At 41.2% G+C, this 23,337-nt stretch overlaps 1 protein-coding gene across 6 annotated transcripts; it reads left to right on the forward strand.

The window, feature by feature from the left end:
* The first annotated feature begins 1,852 nt into the window (after window positions 1-1,852).
* Window positions 1,853-22,606, forward strand: LOC108102650 (serine/threonine-protein phosphatase 6 regulatory ankyrin repeat subunit A). 6 transcript variants are annotated; one of them, XM_017207786.2, is made up of 17 exons: window positions 1,853-2,239; window positions 3,770-3,871; window positions 7,740-7,841; window positions 9,413-9,529; window positions 11,153-11,245; window positions 12,493-12,706; window positions 12,843-13,138; window positions 13,201-13,503; window positions 13,557-14,984; window positions 15,108-15,644; window positions 15,716-15,922; window positions 15,984-16,677; window positions 17,071-17,157; window positions 18,510-18,721; window positions 20,298-20,426; window positions 20,942-21,050; window positions 21,563-22,606. In XM_017207786.2, the coding sequence occupies exons 1-17, from the start codon at window positions 1,853-1,855 to the stop codon at window positions 21,826-21,828; spliced, it is 5,283 nt and encodes a 1,760-aa protein (XP_017063275.1). In that variant the 3' UTR covers window positions 21,829-22,606. The 6 variants fall into 6 exon arrangements, with proteins under 6 accessions (XP_017063275.1, XP_017063274.1, XP_017063272.1 ...); XM_017207785.2 differs by lacking the exon at window positions 18,510-18,721 and adding an exon at window positions 19,110-19,339; XM_017207783.2 differs by lacking the exons at window positions 17,071-17,157; window positions 18,510-18,721 and adding an exon at window positions 19,110-19,339 and having other exon boundaries at window positions 20,942-21,059.
* The last annotated feature ends 731 nt before the right edge of the window (window positions 22,607-23,337 follow it).

Consider the following 23,337-nt stretch of genomic DNA (forward strand, 5'->3'; position numbering starts at 1 on the left):
TGACTTTGCTTTGTTTATATCACATTTTAAAAAATGAATTCAAGCTGATTTTTTTTTATCAAAAAATTTAAACTTATCTGATTAAAAACCAATAACTACAGATAAGATATTTTTAAACGGCATCACTGATAAGTAAGAAAACGTAATTCGCGTGGGTCGATGTTATAACTTCCTCTCATTGCTGTGTTTTGTGCTCTTATCAACGAGCCTTAAAAATGGGAAATATTTCTATTTAATTAACCTTGGTATTTTATATCTACTTTTGTAACTGCCATAGTGTAAAAACAAGATCAGGATGTGAAACTATAAAGGATTACTTTTTTCATTTAACATCTACATACACTCATGGACAAAATAATAGGTGTATTTGTGTTTTTATTAGAGGGATACAGATTTTTATTGATAAACATAACATATTATGGGAACTTACTTTTTTATTATGGTTACACTGTTACGATCAATTTTTGGTGCATCGGAAGTCAGAAGCTTTAAATTGAGGATATTTTATTGCTCAGACTGAAAATTCGCCTGGACAATAAAATAGGTGTGACGAGCAAAACTTTAATCTAAAGCTAATTAGGATAATTGTTTGGTTGCAGAAAGTAAGGTATTACGATAATTTAACTAAATCGGGAATTAACAATCACTAAAATTGGATTAGATGTTAGCAGGAAGCTCATTCGACGACTCCGAGATGAAGGAAAAACATATAAATCGATTGCTGTTTTAATGAAATGTTTTTGTATATGTTTTTAACCTAAGCTGATTAAATAAGAATACCGCCATTCATTAGAGTCTAGATAAAAAGCTATTATACCAAGCATGAGTACATATCATAACTTATCCGACCATTTGGGATTTCCACTTCCAATCAGCAAGGATGTTATAATCACCACTGTATGTTCATTTGGATTTCCCACCGGCATTTAACGACAATGGAAATCCCAACGAAACTTAAGAGCTGCGACCAGATTTTGGCGCCAAAAAAGGCGGTATTACCCGTATTCAACAATTGTAAACAAACGCTTGCGCGGATGTTACTTAGGCTCTTCCTACCATTTTCGCGGGAGCGTCTTGCGTCCTTCGAGTTTTGGAGCTTCGTCGTGTTGCCAAAGCTACCAAACCGATTGGAGGGCCGAGTTTTTCCGCTCGAGCGCCTTGGGAAAACTCGACTCTGTGCATTGCAACTGGCAAATCAGAAACTCGCAGACGCTCGTGGCAAACGGTTGATTTTTTCTCGTCGCTCCTCTAGCAAACAGAAACCAGAAATCCACACTTGAAGTTGGGGACTCTTTTGGCCAAAAAATAAAAGAAGAAGAAAATATATAATAAAGGGGGCACCGCCGTTAACGCACACGCAACCGAAGCCATAAAGGGGCTAAACATATAAATTTGTGTAGTAAAAGTGAAGAAAGCGAAAGAATCAAAGTGGAATAATAGCGAGTGTTTTTCGGTTTGTTTGTGTATTTGTGTGTTGGCTCTTAGTGTGTTCTTAGTGTGTCTGTTGCTGTTGCCAATGAAAATGCAAATTGTTGGTAACAAATATTGGTAAAATGCGGAGGCCGTAGGAATTTGTGCAATGCGAGTGCGAAGTGAAGGAGCCATAACTAGAACCAGAGCCAGACCCCGAGCCCTAGCCCGAAACTATGCAACTAAAAATCCGCCATACCCCGTATCGAATCAATAATAATACAATAACCTAAAGGTATTACTCGGATAATGGCAGCATAAACCAGTTAGCATCCGTCAGTGTTTCCGTTTAACCATCGAATTCCCCTATACTCACACTAACCGGAAAATCCCAATGATCAGCAATTGATTGTTGGAGCGCTAATCGAAAAGAGTTTTCAGGATGTCGCAGCCGCGCGGAGGGCGTGGCGGTGGGCGTGGCGGCGGTGCAGGAGGTGCCGGCGTTGGCCGTAAAACCCCCTCCTCCCTGACCGGTCCACCAGATGATTCGGCCACGCCTAGTGAAAGGGCCACGCCGGCCAGTAAAGCGGACTCTGATCCGAAGGACGACAGCTCGAGCAATGGGGATAAGAAGGATATGGATCTATTTCCTGCTCCCAAGCCTCCAAGTGCCGGTGCCTCGATTCGGGATACGGCCAACAAGGTCCTCGGATTGGCCATGAAAAGCGAGTGGACGCCCATTGAGGCGGAACTCAAGAAGCTGGAGAAGTATGTGGCCAATGTGGGCGAGGACGGCAATCACATACCGTTGGCCGGAGTTCATGACATGGTGAGTACTGTACAGTGAAGTGCTTTCCGGCTCATTTGCCAGAATTTGTAAAATCAATTGCGAGTCAAAGCGGGAACAGGAAGCGAAATAAGTACAGGAACAGGTCTTACAGTTAGAGAAAATTATTGCTTTTAGGATGTATAATTGTAAAGGAGAAAGTTGTTATGGTTTCAACTTTAGTTTAGGAATCTATATTTTAAAAATGTTATTTAATTGGAAAATAATATTTAAGTAGTGAAATAAAGAACCCATTTCATAGGCAATATTTCCCTAAGTGCAGACGATGTACAAACGTCGCCCTTATCAACGTCGGCGGCATTTTCCCATTTCTGGTTGTTTACCAGCCAAAATAACGACACACACCGAGCCGAGGAGGAACTGGTGGCCAGGCCGGAGAACATATTATAAGCCAGAAAACAGAGGCTAGAAAGCAAAAAGCCAGAAAACTGAGAATAGCGAATGTTATTTGATAGCGCGGCCCAAATGTTTTGGCTGCCAAGGCGATGGCTTTGGTGGCTTTCATTTTTTTTGGAGCTCCAAGTTCCTGGCGGCGTCCTGCCACAAGTTGCGCTGACTACCCGGCCGACCGATAAACTCATAAAACATCGAAGAATTGAAGCGCTTCGATTTCAATTTACCATAAACGGTATGAAACGGAGAAGTCGTTGACATAAAATTAACGTTGCACCGCTAATGAAATGCGGGGGGAGGTGTGCGGGAAAAAAAAGGGTTGAACTTCCCTTAGGGGGATTTTTCCTTCTACCAAACTCAGATTGTTGTCTGCCAGACTAGACTGAGGCCGAGACGATATTTGCATAAATATAGCCTAGAGTTGAGCTATTTTTGCCTTGATTATTTCCGTTTCTCCGGGCTTTGGGTCTTTATTCGGTTCTTGACTTGATGGGTTTGCTCTTGATTTCGTTTTAATTATGGGTAAACGAGCTTATATATGAATATGAAAAGCAGCTTATCAGCGGGAGAGTCCTATCGCAATAATGTAGAATATATGTGACTGAGATGTCTGGTCAGTGATTTGTAATTTGTATCTTCAAATGCCGTATATATACTGAAATTTTTGTAGTATGTGTATAATAATATTTTGTTTTGGCTAATCCTTAGAGCTCTAGTTCACTCTAGATTACACAAAGACGAGCCATTGTAATCATATCATTATAGCTAATAGCTTCTATTTCTTAATGTTTTCTTAATAGGCGCCATAATAAGAATCAAAGTATATTTAAAAAGAGATTAAACAATATGCAATCCATACAATTTCTTATCAGTAAAAACGTTACATGACTCGACTGCCTTGTAGTGATTAAAAAACTGGAAAAAAGTCTTATCAATCTACAATTATTGAGAACGCCTACTTGCTTAAGTATCAAATTCCTGTAATGATTATATGTTTTGACTAATCATGCTACTCTTATTAATTATTATAAGATAAGGAATATATACTTGTAATTATTATATAAAAAGTTATCCCCTTTTAACGTTTTCTAACTAAAATCCCATAAATTTCCATTACAGAATACCGGCATGACGCCGCTGATGTACGCCACGAAGGACAATAAGACGGCCATAATGGATCGCATGATTGAGCTGGGCGCCGATGTGGGAGCCCGCAATAATGTGAGTCTTGACCAGGGAACCAAACTAGGAATAATTTAAAGCTCCTTGGGCCAACACCCCATAGAGTGTGTGTTGGTTAGAGCCAAATATAGAAGCAGCCCAGCTGTTTAAGCCAGTTGCGGCAAACAAAAGCCGCTAAAAATGTGTCAAATCAATAAAAACCGCATAATTAAATCTCGACGTCGGGGGCGTCGATGGGTGAACCCGTGCACCCACTTTTACGCACGATTCTCACACACCACTCACACCCAGTCAATGTCTCAAGTCAGCAATACCGCATTACCTCAATGGGTCAACTTAACTGAGCTTGGCCAATGGTCGGTCGACCAACGGGGGAGTTCACTTCATTTGACTTCAGTTTGGTTGAGTTTTCCAGCACGAATGGGAATGTCCATGAGGGTCTTTGAAAGAAGGAAAACTAAATGGTTTTCTTTTGGTTTTGTAACAGCTACTGAAAATGCACTTTAAGATTTATTATTTTGTTAAAGTTATTAAAGTTTTAAGCTTCAATTTTAAGTAATTATAGAGGGCATAGTTTAATAAACTTAAAATATTTATGACTTAGCAAAAGAGTAACCTTCTGCAATACAAGTTTTCCCAGAACAATACAGATGAAAGGTCATCGTTGATGATTATCCTGATTTCTATAGCAATTTGCCATCGTGATTATGGCCAATTCTTGTTTTGATGTCAGCCAGTGAAGTGAGCAGAGTTGGCATCGGCCATTAAGCCAAGTTGCTAACAATTGGTCGAATTCGCTGGCTGACCAGCTTAGCTTTGCATGCCGCAATTACTTAGCACATTTCATTTCTTGGCTTTTTTGGCTGACCATTCACATGTCCTTACCTTATACGCAACGTACTTTATTTCGGGTCTTGTGGCGATAAAAATCCTTGACCTAATTACAAAATAATTGTTGCCAAACCAGCCCGCAGACATGGCGAATTGAATTACCAAAACAAACACAGAAAGTTCAATTTTCTTACCCTCCTCTTGGAAAATCCCTTTCCCCCATAACCAACTGGGCTGGCTTTTGGTTAAAGAGAGAGTGTGCGTTGGGAAATGTTAAAGGTAAATTTGCACATGAAAGTCATAAAACATGAACCAGCTGGAAATAACAAGCAAACCATGAAAATAAAGTACACGTTAGGTATTTATTTGACTTGAAGAATTTTGAATATTTTCACAGTAGACTTTTTAGGACTTAAATGGGGTTTTAGTACTTGTTTAAATGTTAATTATATTATATATATTTTTTAGGATTTAAACTGGGTTTTACTACTTAATTAAATTTTAATTTTATTATAAATATTATAAAATAAAGTAGTATTGTGGGGAAAACAGGTTTATTTTGGTTTTTATGCCGTAAAATTTGAGTACCTTAAAAAAGCGGAATCTATGCATTTTCATTAACATCTTCAGAAATTAGTTGATATCATCGGAGATTTGTTTGATTTTCCCTTTTTATTTGCATATTTTCAGTTCATATTTATGTTAATCCAGCTAGATGATTGTTTTATTTATTTTAATTCATTTTATTTTAATTTAATTCATCTAAAATCGTTCCAACTGGCTGATTCTTTCATCTATGACAACATCACTTTGTTGTTTCGCTAATTAAATAAAATGATATCAGTTCCGTGACATTATAAAAAGCGCACCTTTTTGGAGATGGTAACATTACCTCATCTGGTTAATTACTCCATTTTTTTTAACTCAAATGTCACTTCGTGACCAACTCTGATAATTTCACGTACACCGCCTAAATGAATTAAAAAACTGGGCTCTTGGCCAAGAGAGAAATGTTTATTGCATTTACAATTTGCAACTTATCTAACTGTCAGAGCATACCAAAGTAATTCCCGTTCAGCACGACAGGTCCAGGACCATTATGACCATTATAAAGGATACTTGTATGATGTAACGCCGGACTAATTAACATTTTTAACTTTTGCAACTTCAAGGAGCCCGTTTTTTTTTTTTGGAACCCAACTTTGAGGCGTGTTTGCAACACCTCTTTGCAACTTAAAAGCCAATTAATCAAGCACATGACTCCGATATACGCCCAGTTGGCCAAAAACTCCATTTGACCTTTCGAGTGTGGCCCAAACCGGAGACCTCGACGTCGAGCCCAACTTCCGCCGCATTTTTATGGCCAGCGGCGTCATTAATATGCAATTTTAATTAAATTCAAGCGAAGTACGAGTACTTCACGCAGTGGCCTCTACACATATGTGGGGCGATGACAGCGTGAAATAAAATGAGAAATAAAAACGCCAATTCATTTGTCAAGCTGGCTTAGTGCGTGAGTAAAGTAATCTCTCCTGCCACCAAATAGAGAAAAATTAATTAACTCCATTAGTGGCAAGTGCAAATGCAAGAATGTAAGAGATTAAGCTCAGTAATGAGGTCTTGCAATTATTCTAAAGAAGAAGGTGTGTGACACATTGCCACAAAATGACTTCATCCATGTGGCACATACACTCCTCAAGTATCTCTCTGGGCCGTAAAAAACATCCACGAAACTGGGTCGACTTCTGGCCTCCCCCTATTTTGCAGGGGCAAAAATGTGCTGGAAAATTTGCGCTTCCGTTTTGGTTTTGTTTCCGGTTTCTCCTTTCGCCCCGGCAAACAAACACAAACACGAGACTCCAAAACGAACTCGAGCCCGGGCTCAAAAGTATGCAAAACAGCGCGTGAAATATTATCTGTCTACCTTAGAGCCCCCAATCCGCAGCAATACCTTCTAGTGGCTAAAAGTTTACTTTCTGGTTTTTGCCTTCGGCCGGGCCAACGTCTTGGTTTGGCTTTCTGGACATGTGTCAAAGCCGTAGACTTGGCGTTGTATGCAAATTAACAGGAGCTGCGGCCAGAAATAGTCGCAAATAAACCGCAGAAAAACTCGAATTTCACACGACACGAAGCCCACACACTCTAACTACATGGGAAAGTCCAAAGGGGATTTTTCGAAAGGGTTGGAAATACCCAAGTTCTAGGAATTATGGAAATATTCTTTGGAAAATATTGTTTTTTGTTTTGATTTTTAATCTTTGCTTGTTTAAAAATGATACTAGAACTAAATTTTTTGACTATTATTTGAAGACTCTTTTTTAAAATGAATACTTAAGATTTTAATCTTAGAATAATAATCTCAAACTTTATTTAAAATCTAATAATTTCTGAACATGCCTACTTTTATAGTTTCCATTTGCCCTTAACCGACCTGCTGACAGGGCCAAAAGACCTCTTCTCTTCATAAAACCCCATATATATATGTATACAGACGAAACCAGTTCACTTCCGTTCGGGTTAGAAACAATGGGGTGGCTAGTTATAAATTAAGCCCATGGCTTAGGTCCGGGCACACGGGGCGTATGTGTAACACGCTGCGTTATGGCTTATTATATAAGGCAATAAATATTTCCTCATGCCCCAATTCACATCTGACTCACTTCAGTTTGAACTCCCGCTAAACTAAACACTCCATGTCAGACGTTATCTTAAAGCACTTTTCCTTACGTTTCGGTGATTAGCTCAGGGTCATATTTTTGGTTTTTTCTACCCTACATTGCTTTTTTTTCTATATTTTTTGGGGTTTTTCTGACTGCCATTGATGCAGTTTTTGCATGTGAGGTTGCGGCTGGGCTGTGGCCATTAAGAAATCCCTCAGTAAGTGAAAGTCCGCATGCAAGATTGTGGCTTAAGTAATCAAGCAACGGTTGAGCCACTCCTTTTGCCACCGAAAGGCACATGCAAAACGGACTGACTTTGACCCATTGAACTGACCCAGCTGGGTTGTGGTGTGGGTGTGGGTTTGTTTCCTGCCAATGAATTGCAATTGATTTCACCCACCTCTTCTCTTTTCCAGGATAATTATAATGTGCTACACATTGCGGCAATGTATTCGCGTGAGGATGTCGTCAAATTGTTGCTAACAAAACGCGGCGTCGATCCCTTCTCCACCGGTGGCGTGAGTATTCCAATAGCTCTATATACTATATACTATATATAGCCTAAGATATTTTCCTGAGGTCGAACACGTCAGGCAGCGAAACACTCAAAACTCAAGTGTCGAGTCTGTACTTTTGATTCTCTGAAATCGTTGCATACTTTGGGGCTGCTGTCAGCTCAAATCGCTGGCAATTTGCGGCTATTAGACGCATACTTCACCTGGCTAACAGAAAGAAAAAACACAAAGGTCAGAGCAAGGCAAAGATGCAACTTTGAGGCTCGCATGTTGCATGTAAGTTTTGCGAGCCCGGTAATTAACTGGCGACAAGGTTAAGATGGTAATGTCTAGGACTCGCTTAAGGAAACTTTAAGAAAGTTTTAGTAACGCACTGCTGTGTGTTCTTGGTAGTTGTTTTTTCAGGTTGAACTTCTTTCTTTCTTTAAAGTGTCTAAAAACTTACATTTATTAAGTCGCTTTGTAAGGTACTTTAGCATTACAAATGTCTAATAAATCTAGGTTTCCCAAATTTGGAACATATTATATATAAAGTGTAAATTTTAGACCCCATAAAAAACGAATTAAATTCTGATGAAAAAGGTTATTGATTTGTTTAAACAAAACAATATATAAATATTCATATTAGTTATGGTTTATAATCTCACTACTAACACCCAAAACAAATACAGTTATGTACTAATTTCAATATATAAAAATAAATAAATTCAAATTATACCTCCCTCTTCATTGTTTTAAGCCAAAAAGCATATTATTAGCATACCAATTAACAATCCAACTTTGCATTTCGAAGATTCCTCTGCATCTCATTTGGAATTTTACGTTATGACGTTATAAAAACAAGTTAATCATGATCACATCAGCAAGTTTTTGGCAATTATTTAACCAAGTCTACTCGTATTTCTCGTAGTGGCATTAATTTTGATTACTTTATTTCTTTTTTCCCAGCCGCAATGAGAATTTGAGACTTGTTAGGGGGCGTAAGCCTTGCCGAAATTACTGATGGTTATCAGAAGAGAGCTCCGAATGAAGGTGGGAACGAGAGGGGGGTGGCAGTGCAGAAGCGAGACAGACAGATGCAAACTTTTGTTTTAGCAACAGCAAAGTTTGAAGTGTTCCGTTGGCGTGTGTGCGTGGCAAAAGGACTCCACATCCCTTTTCAACTCCACATTCACAACCAACACCTGGCCCATGTTCCCTACACCTGCTGCTCGGCCACCCATCCCTCAGTCCCCCCTATTAATACACCTCTCTCGTTCGCTCCCACGGCGGCTGTCAGTGGGTGTTCTTTATTACTTTTTTTTTCGGGCTGTCAATCTGTGATATGAGCGGGAGAGGCCAAAAAAGAAAAATGACACGAAATGTGCTTATAAACGCAAAAACGAGCCACTTGCCTATTCAGTAGCAAATGGGATTTTGAAGCGAATAGGAACCAGTTAGTTAGCCAGTTTTTTAGGTGCGAACATTAACCAAAAGTTGCATATTAATTTTAACAAATAAAAAGTGTGACCCTCATAATAAGTGCATTTACAGTTAGTGCATCAATAAATAATAAAACAATATTCTTCTTCCAGTCACGTTCCCAAACTGCGGTCCATTTGGTGTCGAGTCGGCAAACTGGGACTGCTACTAATATCCTGCGCGCTCTTCTCGCGGCTGCTGGGAAGGATATACGTTTGAAAGCCGACGGCGTAAGTGTTACCATGTGTGCTTGTGAGTATGTCAGTGTGGCTGTGTGAGTGATAGAGAGCCACAAGTGTTGGCCGCCCAAAAGTGATGCCACTTTATCTGCCTTTGGCTTTAGTATTTTACTATCCAAATGTATGCCGAAGTGAAGTGAAGTACTCTCGACAGCGGTGCCAGGCAGTGCCAACGAAAACAAAGACTTAATAAAAATCACCAAAAAATATATACACATATATATTACAATAATGGCAACAACAACAAAGAAATCAAGAGGAGCTAGTAACATAAAGCAAACAAAATTTGTGGAAAAATCGATATGCAAAACTGCTCACGGTAAATGCATTTCGACTGGATGGGAGGCCAAAAAAGTTAATGCGACTATTACACAGCAAGAAAATGTGAAAGTCATATTTGGATGAAATGGGCTTTTTTTATAACGAAATATTTTATAATATTTTCTTAGGGTAATTGGCTTTTCTGTATGTTCTTAAGACTAATAATAGGTTTAAAAGTAAAGTTATTGAAAGAGTTTTGTGTTTTAAGTTTTTAAATTAAAGCCAATACCTTCTGTCCAAGATAAATAGATACAAATATTGACAAACAAGTTAAATTCTAATATTTTTGGAATCCTCAAAGTATCATTTTCCCACACTGTATCAGTAAGGAGCTCTCACCACAGCGGGTAAGCCCCACAGTGAGCGTTGAATTACCATCAAAATTGTCGTCCATGTCTGATTAACTTGCAGAGGCTAACCGGAGAAGTAGAACCAAAACTCCTTTACGAGTTGCCCCCTAGGAAATCTCAACCGAAATGCGGAACTATTTGTCGCATCACGTGCACGAGTGCAAATGCACGGGCACGGGCAATATTTCCATTACGCACGCGAAGGGAGCGAATAAATTTCCACCGAATTGCCATCGAACGATTGGTGGAAATCGAGGGGATATAGGGGATAGAGATTGGGGTGCCACCGATTGATTGTCTAGACAATATGGCTTTACCCACCTCGATTTGCGCTCCGATGGCTGTGGCAAATGGCAAACAGCAACTTGATTTAAATCAATTAGAGAGAGGTGGAATGGCACTGTCAGGCGAAATTAGCCGGATGAAGTATTTAGCTTTCGATGCCATTCAGTTCGATTTGATTCGATTCGCTTTCCTTTTTTTTACACGCATTCTTTGGATATATCTACAGATATATGTATATATCTATCGGAAGTAGTTGTAGTTTTTCCCCTGCTAGGACGCTCAACTCGTTGCCAACAACAAACAAATAACAAATCGAGGAAAGCTCTACCAAATAAAAAAGGGGGTCAAGTCGCTGTACAACTTGATTTACTCACCTTTCCTGCTAGATAGGCATAATAATGACTCCCGTCACGCCCCTCTTTTGCGATCTCTACCCCAAAAAGCCAAGTTGGCTTGAAAGTTGGTTCGCCAAAGTTGCGAACTTGGCTAAAAATAGCAAAACATGTTGCCGTTAACACTTGAGGCTCGAATTGGCTAATTGGATATTTATGATTATACGTGTGTGATGTGTGTGTGTATTTATGAATGTGTGTGTATTATATGTGCGGTGTCCTTATCTTAATTATTTTGTATACTATATTACCTATCTCTCACGTAGCGTGGCAAAATACCATTGCTCCTAGCCGTGGAGTCGGGCAACCAGTCCATGTGCCGGGAGCTGCTGGCGGCACAAACTGCAGACCAGCTAAAGGTGAGTTATCCTTGTAGTTTAAAGACTTCAAAAGTTGTAAGTTAGTATATTTAATTTTAAGCTTTCAAGTTTTGTAGTAAGTATTATTGAGATAAATTTAAAATCGAATACTCTTCTAAAGCTACTTACCCTTTAAAAGGTTTTTGAGGCGTATACTTATACTACCTTATACGATATCTCATTTCCTATACCATTATGCCAATCAAAGTCATTTCTTGCTGTCAGACAATGTCAACACTAAGAGCCTTAAAAACTATATATGCAAATCCCTTTTTACGCACTCGACACAAAATCCTGCGAATTAGAACCACGAACTTGTGGATTTTCAAAGCCGCCAACAAAGTGTCAATCAAAATGTCCAGCTGAGCTGTCAGAAAAGTGTCCACAAGGCTATTTAAGCCTTGAACTGTCTAAGAGCCAAGCGTGTAAATAAATCAAAAATGCAAATCAACCGCCAGTTACGCACAGGTGCATGAAAAGTGCAACAGTGCAACGCGACATTGGCAAAGTTTTGTGTAATTTTCAATCAGAAGTTGAAGTGCAACACATGCCAAGAGCACAGTGCGTGTTGATTAAATTAACCAAAGTGCCTACGGCTGGGCTTTAGGCCAAGGGTCCCAGCCAAAGTTAAAGTTAAAGTTGCGCCTGACTTTGGCCGTTGGCTGAGCACGCAATCAGCCGGCAAAACAGCCACAAACTGGGTCAAAACTGAGGCGAAAACGCAGGCAATCTGATTTGCATAGCCCAAAATAAAATGTGTTAAATAAAGTGCAGTCTTCAGCACTCAAAATAAAGGGTTCTTTTTACTAAAAGTGAAAGTAAATGTTTCCTTTTCTTAAGTTTTCTTAAAATTTAAAACTAAAACTGGTAGCAAGCGGTCACACTAGCATGGTTATTAAACAGTTACACTAACTTATCTATACACACTTACATATGTATGTGTTGTAAGCACATTGTATTCCTCTCCCTTACTTTTACATAAAGATCATGCTAACGAACACTATTTGTGTCCTGTTCGCACGATCAGCAAATGTCACCAATACATGTAGAAATTAGGCTGAAATAGAATAAGAAAAAAGGAATGAAGAACATTTCGTTTTGTACCCCAGAAGAGAACGGAAGAGAAGGCACAACATTATGGAACTTTTAACTTAAAAATTGTTAAATTTTATAAACTTTCTCTTAAAACATATTTTGTCGCATTTTTCTTTGAGTGCAATACCCAATTTGTAAATTTCTTTTCTTAGGCAACGACGGCCAATGGAGACACGGCCTTGCATTTGGCCGCCAGACGGCGGGACGTGGACATGGTCCGCATCCTGGTCGACTACGGAACGAATGTGGACACGCAGAATGGGGAGGGCCAGACGCCCCTGCATATCGCCGCTGCCGAAGGCGATGAGGCCCTACTCAAGTACTTCTATGGCGTGCGCGCCTCAGCGTCCATTGCGGACAATCAAGGTGAGTCTGTGGCAATATGGGCTAAAGGCTAAGGCATATTAGGTTAGAATCTTGATTACCTTGATATTAACAAATAATAATAAGAAATATAATATTTAAGAAACTAATATTATTTATTGATATTAAATTCAATCAGATCGCACTCCGATGCACTTGGCCGCCGAGAATGGGCACGCGCACGTCATCGAGATACTGGCCGACAAGTTCAAGGCGAGCATCTTCGAGCGCACCAAGGATGGCAGCACGTTGATGCACATTGCGTCACTCAACGGTCATGCTGAGTGCGCGACGATGCTCTTCAAGAAGGGCGTCTACCTTCATATGCCCAATAAGGATGGAGCCCGGAGTATCCACACCGCCGCCGCCTATGGCCATACGGGGATCATCAATACGCTGCTGCAGAAGGGCGAGAAAGTTGATGTGACCACCAATGTAAGTGGGATGAAATTAGTTTTATTGTTAGAAAGTACTTATTAATCAAATTCTCCTTGAAGGACAACTATACCGCTCTCCATATAGCCGTGGAGTCGGCTAAGCCCGCCGTTGTGGAAACCCTGCTTGGATTCGGAGCCGATGTCCATGTTCGTGGAGGAAAACTACGTGAGACACCATTGCATATTGCAGCGCGAGTAAAGGATGGTGATCGATGTGCCCTCATGCTGCTAAAGTCAGGGGCAAGTCCAAATTTGACCACTGATGACTGTCTGACCCCGGTGCACGTGGCAGCTCGTCACGGGAATCTGGCCACGTTGATGCAGCTGCTCGAGGACGAAGGCGATCCGCTGTACAAGTCGAACGTGAGTCGTCCTTTTCAAATTAAAACTCTTTATCATATATCCTTATTTTATAGACTGGTGAGACACCCCTGCACATGGCCTGTCGAGCTTGCCATCCGGATATTGTGCGTCATCTAATCGAAACTGTGAAGGAGAAACATGGTCCGGATAAGGCCACCACCTATATCAACTCGGTGAACGAGGACGGCGCCACGGCGTTGCATTACACCTGCCAAATCACCAAGGAGGAGGTTAAGATTCCCGAATCCGACAAGCAGATCGTTCGGATGCTCCTTGAAAATGGTGCGGATGTTACGTTGCAAACGAAAAATGCCTTGGAGACAGCCTTCCACTACTGCGCTGTGGCTGGTAACAATGATGTGCTGATGGAGATGATATCGCACATGAACCCCACAGACATACAGAAGGCTATGAACCGGCAATCCTCGGTGGGTTGGACTCCACTGCTGATCGCTTGCCATCGGGGGCACATGGAGTTGGTGAATAATCTCCTGGCGAATCACGCGCGAGTGGATGTCTTCGATACGGAAGGACGATCTGCCTTGCATTTGGCAGCCGAACGAGGATACCTCCATGTTTGCGATGCCCTCTTGACCAATAAGGCTTTTATAAATTCCAAGTCCCGCGTGGGACGCACAGCCCTCCACTTGGCAGCCATGAATGGGTTTACGCATCTCGTGAAATTCCTGATCAAGGATCATAATGCGGTTATCGATATCCTGACGCTAAGAAAACAAACGCCGCTCCATTTGGCTGCGGCCAGCGGGCAGATGGAGGTCTGTCAGCTGCTCCTCGAGCTGGGCGCCAATATCGATGCGACGGATGATTTGGGCCAGAAGCCAATCCACGTCGCCGCCCAGAACAACTACTCTGAAGTGGCCAAACTCTTCCTGCAACAGCATCCTTCCCTGGTGAATGCCACCAGTAAAGATGGCAACACCTGTGCCCATATTGCCGCCATGCAAGGTTCCGTCAAGGTGATCGAGGAGCTGATGAAGTTCGATCGATCGGGTGTGATATCGGCGCGGAATAAACTCACAGATGCCACGCCTCTTCAATTAGCCGCCGAGGGCGGACATGCGGATGTGGTTAAGGCTCTGGTGAGAGCTGGTGCCTCCTGCACTGAGGAAAACAAGGCGGGCTTCACCGCCGTCCATTTAGCAGCACAAAACGGTCATGGTCAGGTCTTGGATGTACTGAAAAGCACCAACTCCCTGAGGATCAATAGCAAAAAGTTGGGCCTGACGCCACTCCATGTGGCTGCTTACTACGGACAGGCAGATACCGTGCGGGAATTGCTGACCAGTGTTCCAGCCACGGTGAAATCAGAGACGCCAACGGGACAGAGCTTGTTCGGGGATCTGGGCACTGAATCGGGGATGACACCACTGCACTTGGCGGCTTTTTCTGGAAACGAGAACGTGGTGCGACTGCTCCTCAACTCTGCAGGTGTTCAAGTGGATGCGGCAACCATCGAAAACGTAAGGCAACCTGGTCTCTTTAAGTATACTTAGATTTAAGCTTATCCTATAGTAGAACTTCTATATGTTAGATAGTTTTTAGATCTTTTTAAGACCCCATTAACACTACAATTTATCTTGCAGGGCTACAATCCACTCCATTTGGCTTGCTTCGGCGGACACATGTCAGTGGTCGGTTTGCTCCTGAGTCGGTCGGCGGAACTCCTCCAGTCGCAGGATCGTAACGGCAGGACGGGCCTGCATATCGCCGCCATGCATGGCCACATCCAGATGGTGGAGATTCTGCTTGGCCAGGGCGCGGAGATCAACGCAACCGATCGGAACGGTTGGACGCCACTGCATTGTGCTGCCAAAGCTGGCCACTTGGAGGTGGTGAAGCTGCTGTGCGAGGCAGGTGCCTCGCCAAAATCGGAGACCAACTATGGTTGTGCCGCCATATGGTTCGCTGCTTCCGAAGGACACAACGAGGTCCTTCGCTATCTGATGAACAAGGAGCATGACACCTACGGTCTGATGGAGGACAAACGATTCGTTTACAACTTGATGGTGGTATCTAAGAATCACAATAACAAGCCCATCCAGGAGTTCGTCTTGGTTTCGCCAGCGCCAGTGGATACGGCGGCCAAGTTGTCCAACATCTACATCGTACTTTCGACGAAGGTAATAGAGAGTTTATTATTACAAAATCCGTACCTTTCTAATTTCTAAATAAACATTTTCTTTCGCTTTAGGAAAAAGAGCGCGCCAAGGATCTGGTTGCTGCTGGAAAGCAGTGTGAGGCCATGGCCACGGAGCTGTTGGCCCTGGCAGCTGGCTCTGATTCCGCAGGAAAGATCCTTCAGGCCACCGACAAGCGGAACGTGGAGTTTCTCGACGTCCTCATCGAAAACGAGCAGAAGGAAGTAATTGCCCATACAGTGGTTCAGAGATATTTGCAAGTATGTAAAATAATTGTTGCAAACTAAAAACGTAAAAAATCATAATTACCATTGTTTTAAGGAACTCTGGCATGGCTCCCTGACGTGGGCTTCCTGGAAGATACTCCTGCTGCTCGTGGCCTTTATAGTCTGCCCACCGGTATGGATCGGCTTCACCTTCCCGATGGGCCACAAGTTTAACAAGGTGCCCATCATCAAGTTCATGTCGTACCTTACCTCGCACATTTACCTCATGATCCACCTGAGTATCGTGGGCATAACGCCCATTTATCCAGTACTCCGATTGAGTTTGGTGCCCTACTGGTACGAGGTGGGACTCCTGATCTGGCTGAGTGGCCTGCTGCTGTTTGAGCTGACAAATCCGTCGGACAAGTCGGGTTTGGGATCGATAAAGGTGCTTGTGCTGCTGCTGGGCATGGCCGGAGTGGGTGTCCATGTGTCAGCCTTTCTGTTCGTGTCCAAGGAGTATTGGCCAACATTGGTGTATTGCCGGAACCAGTGTTTCGCGTTGGCCTTCCTGTTGGCCTGTGTACAGATCCTCGACTTCTTGTCGTTCCATCATCTTTTTGGACCCTGGGCCATCATCATTGGAGATCTGCTGAAGGATCTGGCTCGATTCTTGGCCGTCTTGGCCATCTTTGTGTTTGGCTTTTCCATGCACATTGTGGCCCTGAATCAGAGCTTTGCCAACTTTTCACCCGAGGATCTACGCAGCTTCGAGAAGAAGAACCGAAATAGGGGCTATTTCAGTGACGGTAAGTCCGAACGTTTGCTTTGCTTTCTCCCGTCTACCTATTTGTATTATGATTTCAAAGTTTATCGTTTTTATTTGGAATGTTTTTGCAAACTTCCTCTTTTGAACGTTCAATGTGTCTTGATAAGTATCTGTGTCTGCCTTGAATGAAAAGCCATCTAATCTGTGTGTGCTCGATGTTTCACATAAGTAAAATAAAAACCAAAAGAACCAACTACAACCACATAATACAACAACAATTGCATGCTCAACAAGTACAAAAACAACCCGAAACCTCCAACCTTGATGTCGTAATCCCCCTCCGTTTCCCCCTCTTAACTAAGACCACCCACCACTAATAATGTTCTCCCTCTGATCTTAATCTTAATCTTAAAAAATCCGAATGGAATGACAGATGACATGCCCACCCCTCGCCCTCCGCCAGTGGAGAATTATGTCGATAGTCGCTTCAGCGAATTCCGACGAAAGCACAAGGACGACCGTAAGTCTCCTCCCAACCCCCTATTCCAACCACCACACCCCTCCCCTCAAACCCGCATTTGCATGGCCCCCTTATTCGGGGGCTGCCCTGGCCCCCCTAACCCCCCGAAATGCCGGAACTGAACCCGTTGCGTTGCCGCCTTCGATGTTGTGCGTAAAGTTTTATTGTCGTTTGTTTTCCAGTTCCTTGGAACATCCACAAAAGTCCGCACTCGCTGCTCGAAAACCCCCCTCGCCTTGCTCGTTTCAGTTACTTTCGTTTTGAGGCATGTTCGCGGGAAGTCCCCTTTCCGCATCCTCGATGTTGTGGATCTGTGTTCATATAGGTATCCATGATCTAAGTTTTATTATTTAGTTTTTTGTTTTTGATTTTTTATTGTTTTTACTTTCTTATTGTCTTTATTTTGATTTGATTTTAGTTTATTTTTGCACTTTTTGATTAACATTTGGTTGAGGTTTAAAAAGAAAGAAGTAAAATCAGGAACTATTTCAAATTTATTTTTAAACTTAAATTTTTACCAAGGTAAAACCATTTTGCTTTTCAATTTTGTTAAAAATGTAACAATATTTTAGAATTTTTAAAGGTTCTTTTATATTTAAAAAGAACAAGATTATTTCCAGACTAAATAAAGTTTTTTGTTTTGTCTCTATTTTGGTGTTCAGTTTTTGTAAAGAACGACATTAAAAAAAAACTTTTCCTAAGCAACTTTAAGTTTTTCTTTAAATTGATATTTTCATTTCTTAAACTCTTTTTCTTCGTAATAAGTTTTTTAAATTGTTTTTTCTTTGTTTTCGATGTGTAACCAAAACCGAATACCCATTAGATCTTTGTACAAACTCAAAATTTCAGTACTGCATGTTGATGTTTTAACCCAGTCAAATCCAAACCAATATCAAATATCAATCAGCAATATCGATATAGCCAAATGCCCGCCTGCCTGGGGCTTTCAGCTTGCGCCGCTTGCCCACCACCAAATTCTGCACAAATCGAAACCGATCGAATCGAATCGATAACGAAAAACGAAAACGCTAATGATACCGATACCGATACCAATACTCGTATTCGTCAGTCATTCGAACCGCTCAGCTGCGAACTGCGAGATGCTGCTTTTGACGTGTTTAACCACTCACCCGCACTCTCTCAAAAAACTTCCAATAATAAAACCACCATAAATATACTCGTTTATGTCAAACTTCAAATATAATCAAAATGAAAATCAAGTAAAATAAATCGCACACACGCCTGTGCCAAGCCGACATTATATATCCGAATATATATGCTAGCTGCAGCAATGAATGCTATATAGTTCAGATATCTGATTGTGAGTAACGTTCCGTTCGGACCCATGTTAGGACCCATGACGCCCTTTCTGGCTTTCGAGCGACTCTTCTTCGCGGTCTTCGGACAGACGACCACCCTGGACATCAATCCCATGCGACACTTGCGTCCCGAGTGGACCGAGGTGCTCTTCAAATTTGTCTTTGGCATCTACTTGTTGGTGTCTGTGGTTGTACTCATTAACCTGCTAATTGCCATGATGTCGGATACTTATCAGCGCATTCAGGTTTGTATTGCCAAGGCCACTAATCAGTATTTTCTCTCTGCTTTCCCTCTTCCCCTCTTTTTTTTATTTTCGTTTATCCGGAATGCTATATGTTGTTTGTGCTTTATCTGTAACAACCACAAAAACTGACCGCTACAAATTGAATTACAATTGGGCATAAACTGGGGGTTGGTCGATCGGACAAATCAACGGCAATATATATATATATATATATTATAATCGAATCAACCAACCAACCCAATGTGGGCGTCCGTTATCTTTTTATTTTTCAAATTAATTTCCACGCCGGCCAATATATGCGTGCTGTCCGTGGGGGTGTCTATTTGTATATGTATCTGTATCTTTGAAATGTATCTATGTATCTATAATATGGGGGCTCCGTGCACAGTGCGCATGCATCCGATAAACTCGTTCGAGTTGTTGTTCTTCGCCGTGTTCGGACAAACGACGACCGAGCAAACGCAAGTTGACAAAATCAAAAATGTAGCCACGCCCACTCAACCGTATTGGGTCGAGTACCTGTTCAAAATTGTCTTTGGCATTTACATGTTGGTGTCGGTGGTTGTGCTCATTAACCTGCTGATTGCTATGATGTCAGACACCTATCAACGCATCCAGGTAGTATTGCTAAAGGCGCTTTTACCTCAAAAGTCTAATCTCTTTTTAAACTCTTACTATATAGTTAAGTATTTAATTAACTATATTAACTGATTGCTATATTGCCATGTATATTAATCCTTATCTCTTTCAGCAAGCTATTTAAAAAGTTAAAAGTTCTTATAATGACTGATCTTAGCATGTTTTGTTTAGAATTTTTAATCTGCCGGTTAGCTTAAGTAATAGACATGGTTAACAGGAAGTTAACATGATTATCCTTTCCATAGTTGACCGTCAATACTAACACTAGTTAGAGAACTTGGCATGCTCTGTAAATCCATCAACTGCCCAGACTTGCATCTTCCAGGTTTTTTCAGGAAAATAACTAGATCAATCTAAGGGATACATTTACAGCGTCGTAAAACTGTATCTCTAAAGATGGAAGCCTGCTGCTGCCTTCTAGTTTAGTACAGTGCAGACTAGCTTTAGTGGATAATAGCGCCTAGAAGTGCAAACTGCTTTTGTGACCAGTGTTGAGCAAGGCCAAGCCAAAAAGTGTTGGTTAACGCATGCTTAAAAAATATATATATTTTATATATAGAAAATCGTTGCTGCATGTCTATGTGTCTGTTGTGTCCGTCATTGTCTAGGATTTAAGTCTAAAGAGATGCACCAATATGGTGGCTAGGTTTTGTATGGTAATTCCTTGCGAATCCCTAAGTAATTGCCATCCAAAACGGGCCCCTGAATTTGTGGATATCTATTATTAAAAACCTGATTTTCGCAGCTCTTAAGTTACGTATTAACCATATAAGAAAAATCTTGTAAATTCTGAGGCTTCAGCTCACGAATCTCATCCCGTGTATTCCTTTGTTCTTGTTCTCCCCCAATATCATGTCTCTCATCCATCCAACATCGCTCACTCTGCTAACAAAACAAAAACCAAAAACAAAAACAAAAAAAACCTATGAAATACTAGGCCCAATCCGACATCGAGTGGAAATTTGGCTTGTCCAAGCTTATACGCAATATGCATCGCACCACAACAGCGCCATCGCCGCTTAATTTAGTTACCACCTGGTTTATGTGGATCGTCGAGAAGGTCAAGGTAAAATCTCAGGTGACAAAAGGCCGCCTCCCAGCCGCTGTCGCTATATATCTCTCTCTATCCGTATCCGTATCCGTAACCCTGTACCTGTACCTTTTTGACTATATATCTTTGCAACTACCAGAACCGATTCTGAACGGGTGTAGTTTGCTGACCTTTTCCCCAACCCATTTAAAGCAATTTGGCAACAACCGCAATGAGTTTGTAACACTGTGAATGCTTTAAGTGTGTTGTCCACCTAACTTAACACCTCTTTGCACTTAACACTATTTTCATGATTTCAAAATACAGCAGGCTGATCGAATTGAAAGTTTCTTTAATATGTTAATATATACTTTCGATCTTCTGATGTATGGCACCAACTTGCACCCAATTGCTTTCAATGTAATTAAACTTTGCTGACTGCGTTTATGTTGTGTCTCTTGTCTTGTATGTGATCTATGTCCCGTGTCTAATGCGCCTTGATCTAACCCACAATCCTGCAATCCTGCAAAACCCAAAAACACGCGACTCAGGCACGCATGAAGAAAAAGAAGCGTCCAAGTCTGGTTCAGATGATGGGAATACGTCAGGCCAGTCCGCGAACCAAAGCCGGCGCCAAGTGGCTGTCGAAGATCAAGAAAGGTGAGACATGTATGTATCGCTGAAGGGCTACTCTTCGACCAGAAACCCGTATATATATCCTGGGAATATCAACCCAAACCAAGGGGTTTTGTAGCTAACAGCGTGTCAGCCCAAGCGTAACTCTCTATTCCATCAGCTCTACTGACTGTCTTGCTATCTTTCCTCAACTCTCTTCTCTAAAACCATTGGCTCGCTCTAGCTCAAAATTCTTTTCCTCAACTTTCGACTTTTCCTATGCAAGGAGATTAAAAGGGCGTTAAACAAGATTATAATTATCTAATTTAAAAATACAAAATTAAAGTTATCCCAAAACTCTACATTTTAAAAGTTTTTTAAGTTATTTTTTGACCGAAAATGTCTGGAAATTCAAGAATATTTTAGTATTAAATATAATCAAAAAGTTTATATTTAGGAAGTAAGTCATTAAATCTTGTTTGCACGGCCTTTTAGTCTCAATGAATCTCATAAACCAAAGGAACGCTCGTGCTAACAATATTTTCCTAAATCCCCAGACTCAGTGGCCCTGTCCCAGGTCCATTTATCGCCTCTGGGATCGCAGGCCAGCTTTTCACAGGCCAATCAGAATCGCATCGAGAACGTGGCCGATTGGGAGGCGATTGCCAAAAAGTATCGCGCTCTGGTTGGTGACGAGGAGGGCGGATCTCTCAAAGACTCGGATGCGGAGAGCGGATCACAGGAGGGCAGCGGAGGCCAACAGCCACCGGCACAGGTGGGCAGACGAGCCATCAAGGCCGCCCCGGCAAACACAACAAAATAGACACAGAACCACAGAAACGACACTTGAACACCATTTTGGATGGTTAATTAACTAAATTTTGATTTCAGGTCTAAGCTTCAACCTATCTCTTCCAACTATCCTTCCTGACTATCTCTCTAACTTCTTCTCGACTATCCAAGCGTCTGTCCTTCTGTATATTCCTAAGCTGTAATCCTAAGAAACTCTATTTTCTAAGCTGCACTTTAGGCATGGTTTTCCCACGCTCCAGTTATCATTTTGACCGAACTGGCGTAAGGGAAGGCCATTCTAAAATACCTAAGCTAAGCCTACACTTTCTAAACTAATTTTAGCTAGAATATTGAAATTGTTTTGGGTAACTTTTGAGGCGGAAGTAGTTATTTATTTTGATATGATTTTGTGTCGGCGATTTCTACGATAAGCGAAACAACAAAACAAGTTTTCCATGTTCGAGATTTTTGAAATAAGTAAGTTTACTCGTCCCTTTTTGGACCGTTCGAATATGTCCACTTTGCCTTACATTTTTTAAAACGAACTCCTAGCATTTTGTATTAGGCTAATACTAACTAATACCGACGATTACCGATCGAGCTTAGTGTTAATTATGATTATTTTTAGCTCGTAAGTACCTAACGATAGCTTCAATCGGTTTTATAATAATACCGCATAATATCATTGTTTTTGGGTAAGTCTCCGGATAACAAATCCACTTTATTTACTAAGCTTGATTCATTTTTTATAAGAAATGTACGCCTTAAAATTGTTAACTGTACTTGAGTGTAAATAAAAAAGTCAAATTTAAAAAAAATTTTACAAAATGTGAATTATTTCGAACGGCTTCTTTGCATATTCAGTACTTATAGGCAAATAAACATTTCCACATTCGCAAGCGCCTCCACATTCCAATCGTTGTTCGGAGTACCCCAAAAAACGCCAACGATGTTTCCACCTAATATATCCGGCAAAGAATTATGATTAGCTCTGGAAAATCAATTCATTAGTTGTATCTATGAACACAGAATAATGGTTGTCATATGTTTACCGTTCAAGACATCTATTATACCATAATGCATCGAATGGGCCAAAGCAAAAATAGTTTTTATCCATGAGATATATGATTTCGGTTTTTTTTTGGAAATTTGGATTTTGTTTACTGCTCAACACCGCTATGGGGAGAAAAGTATACACAAAGTTGCCAAGTGTAAAGTCAGTATAACGGAAGAAACTAGTGGATCCATCCTCCTTTTTTACTTTTATATGCAGTTCGTGTAGACCTCGGCGAGTCCTCATGTATATTTTATATAGTCCAATAAAAAATTCGCCATCGAAATCTCCAAATCCCTTCCCATATTCGTGCGCGGGTCGTTTAAAGTTTTCGGAGCCATTAAAACGTCTTTGTATTATGAACTCTATAGGACAGGCTGTTACTTGGTCAATTTCTGTTGTGCTTATCTCTTCGGAAACCAATTCGTTTTCTGTAGTACTTAGCCCTTCGGAAACTAAATTGTTTTCTGGCAAAACTGATTGTGC

The sequence above is a fragment of the Drosophila eugracilis genome, unplaced genomic scaffold (assembly GCF_018153835.1).
Source record: "Drosophila eugracilis isolate 14026-0451.02 unplaced genomic scaffold, ASM1815383v1 contig_1197, whole genome shotgun sequence".
NCBI classification, from domain to species: Eukaryota; Metazoa; Arthropoda; class Insecta; order Diptera; family Drosophilidae; genus Drosophila; species Drosophila eugracilis.

Excerpts from the sequence above, each read along its gene's own strand:
- LOC108102650 (XM_017207785.2), top strand. The coding sequence starts at position 1,853 with ATGTCGCAGCCGCGCGGAGGGCGTGGCGGTGGGCGTGGCGGCGGTGCA. Across the intron at positions 2,240-3,769 it reads TGGCCGGAGTTCATGACATG|AATACCGGCATGACGCCGCT; the intron begins GTGAGTACTGTA and ends TTTCCATTACAG. Across the intron at positions 20,427-20,941 it reads GGATCGTCGAGAAGGTCAAG|GCACGCATGAAGAAAAAGAA; the intron begins GTAAAATCTCAG and ends CACGCGACTCAG.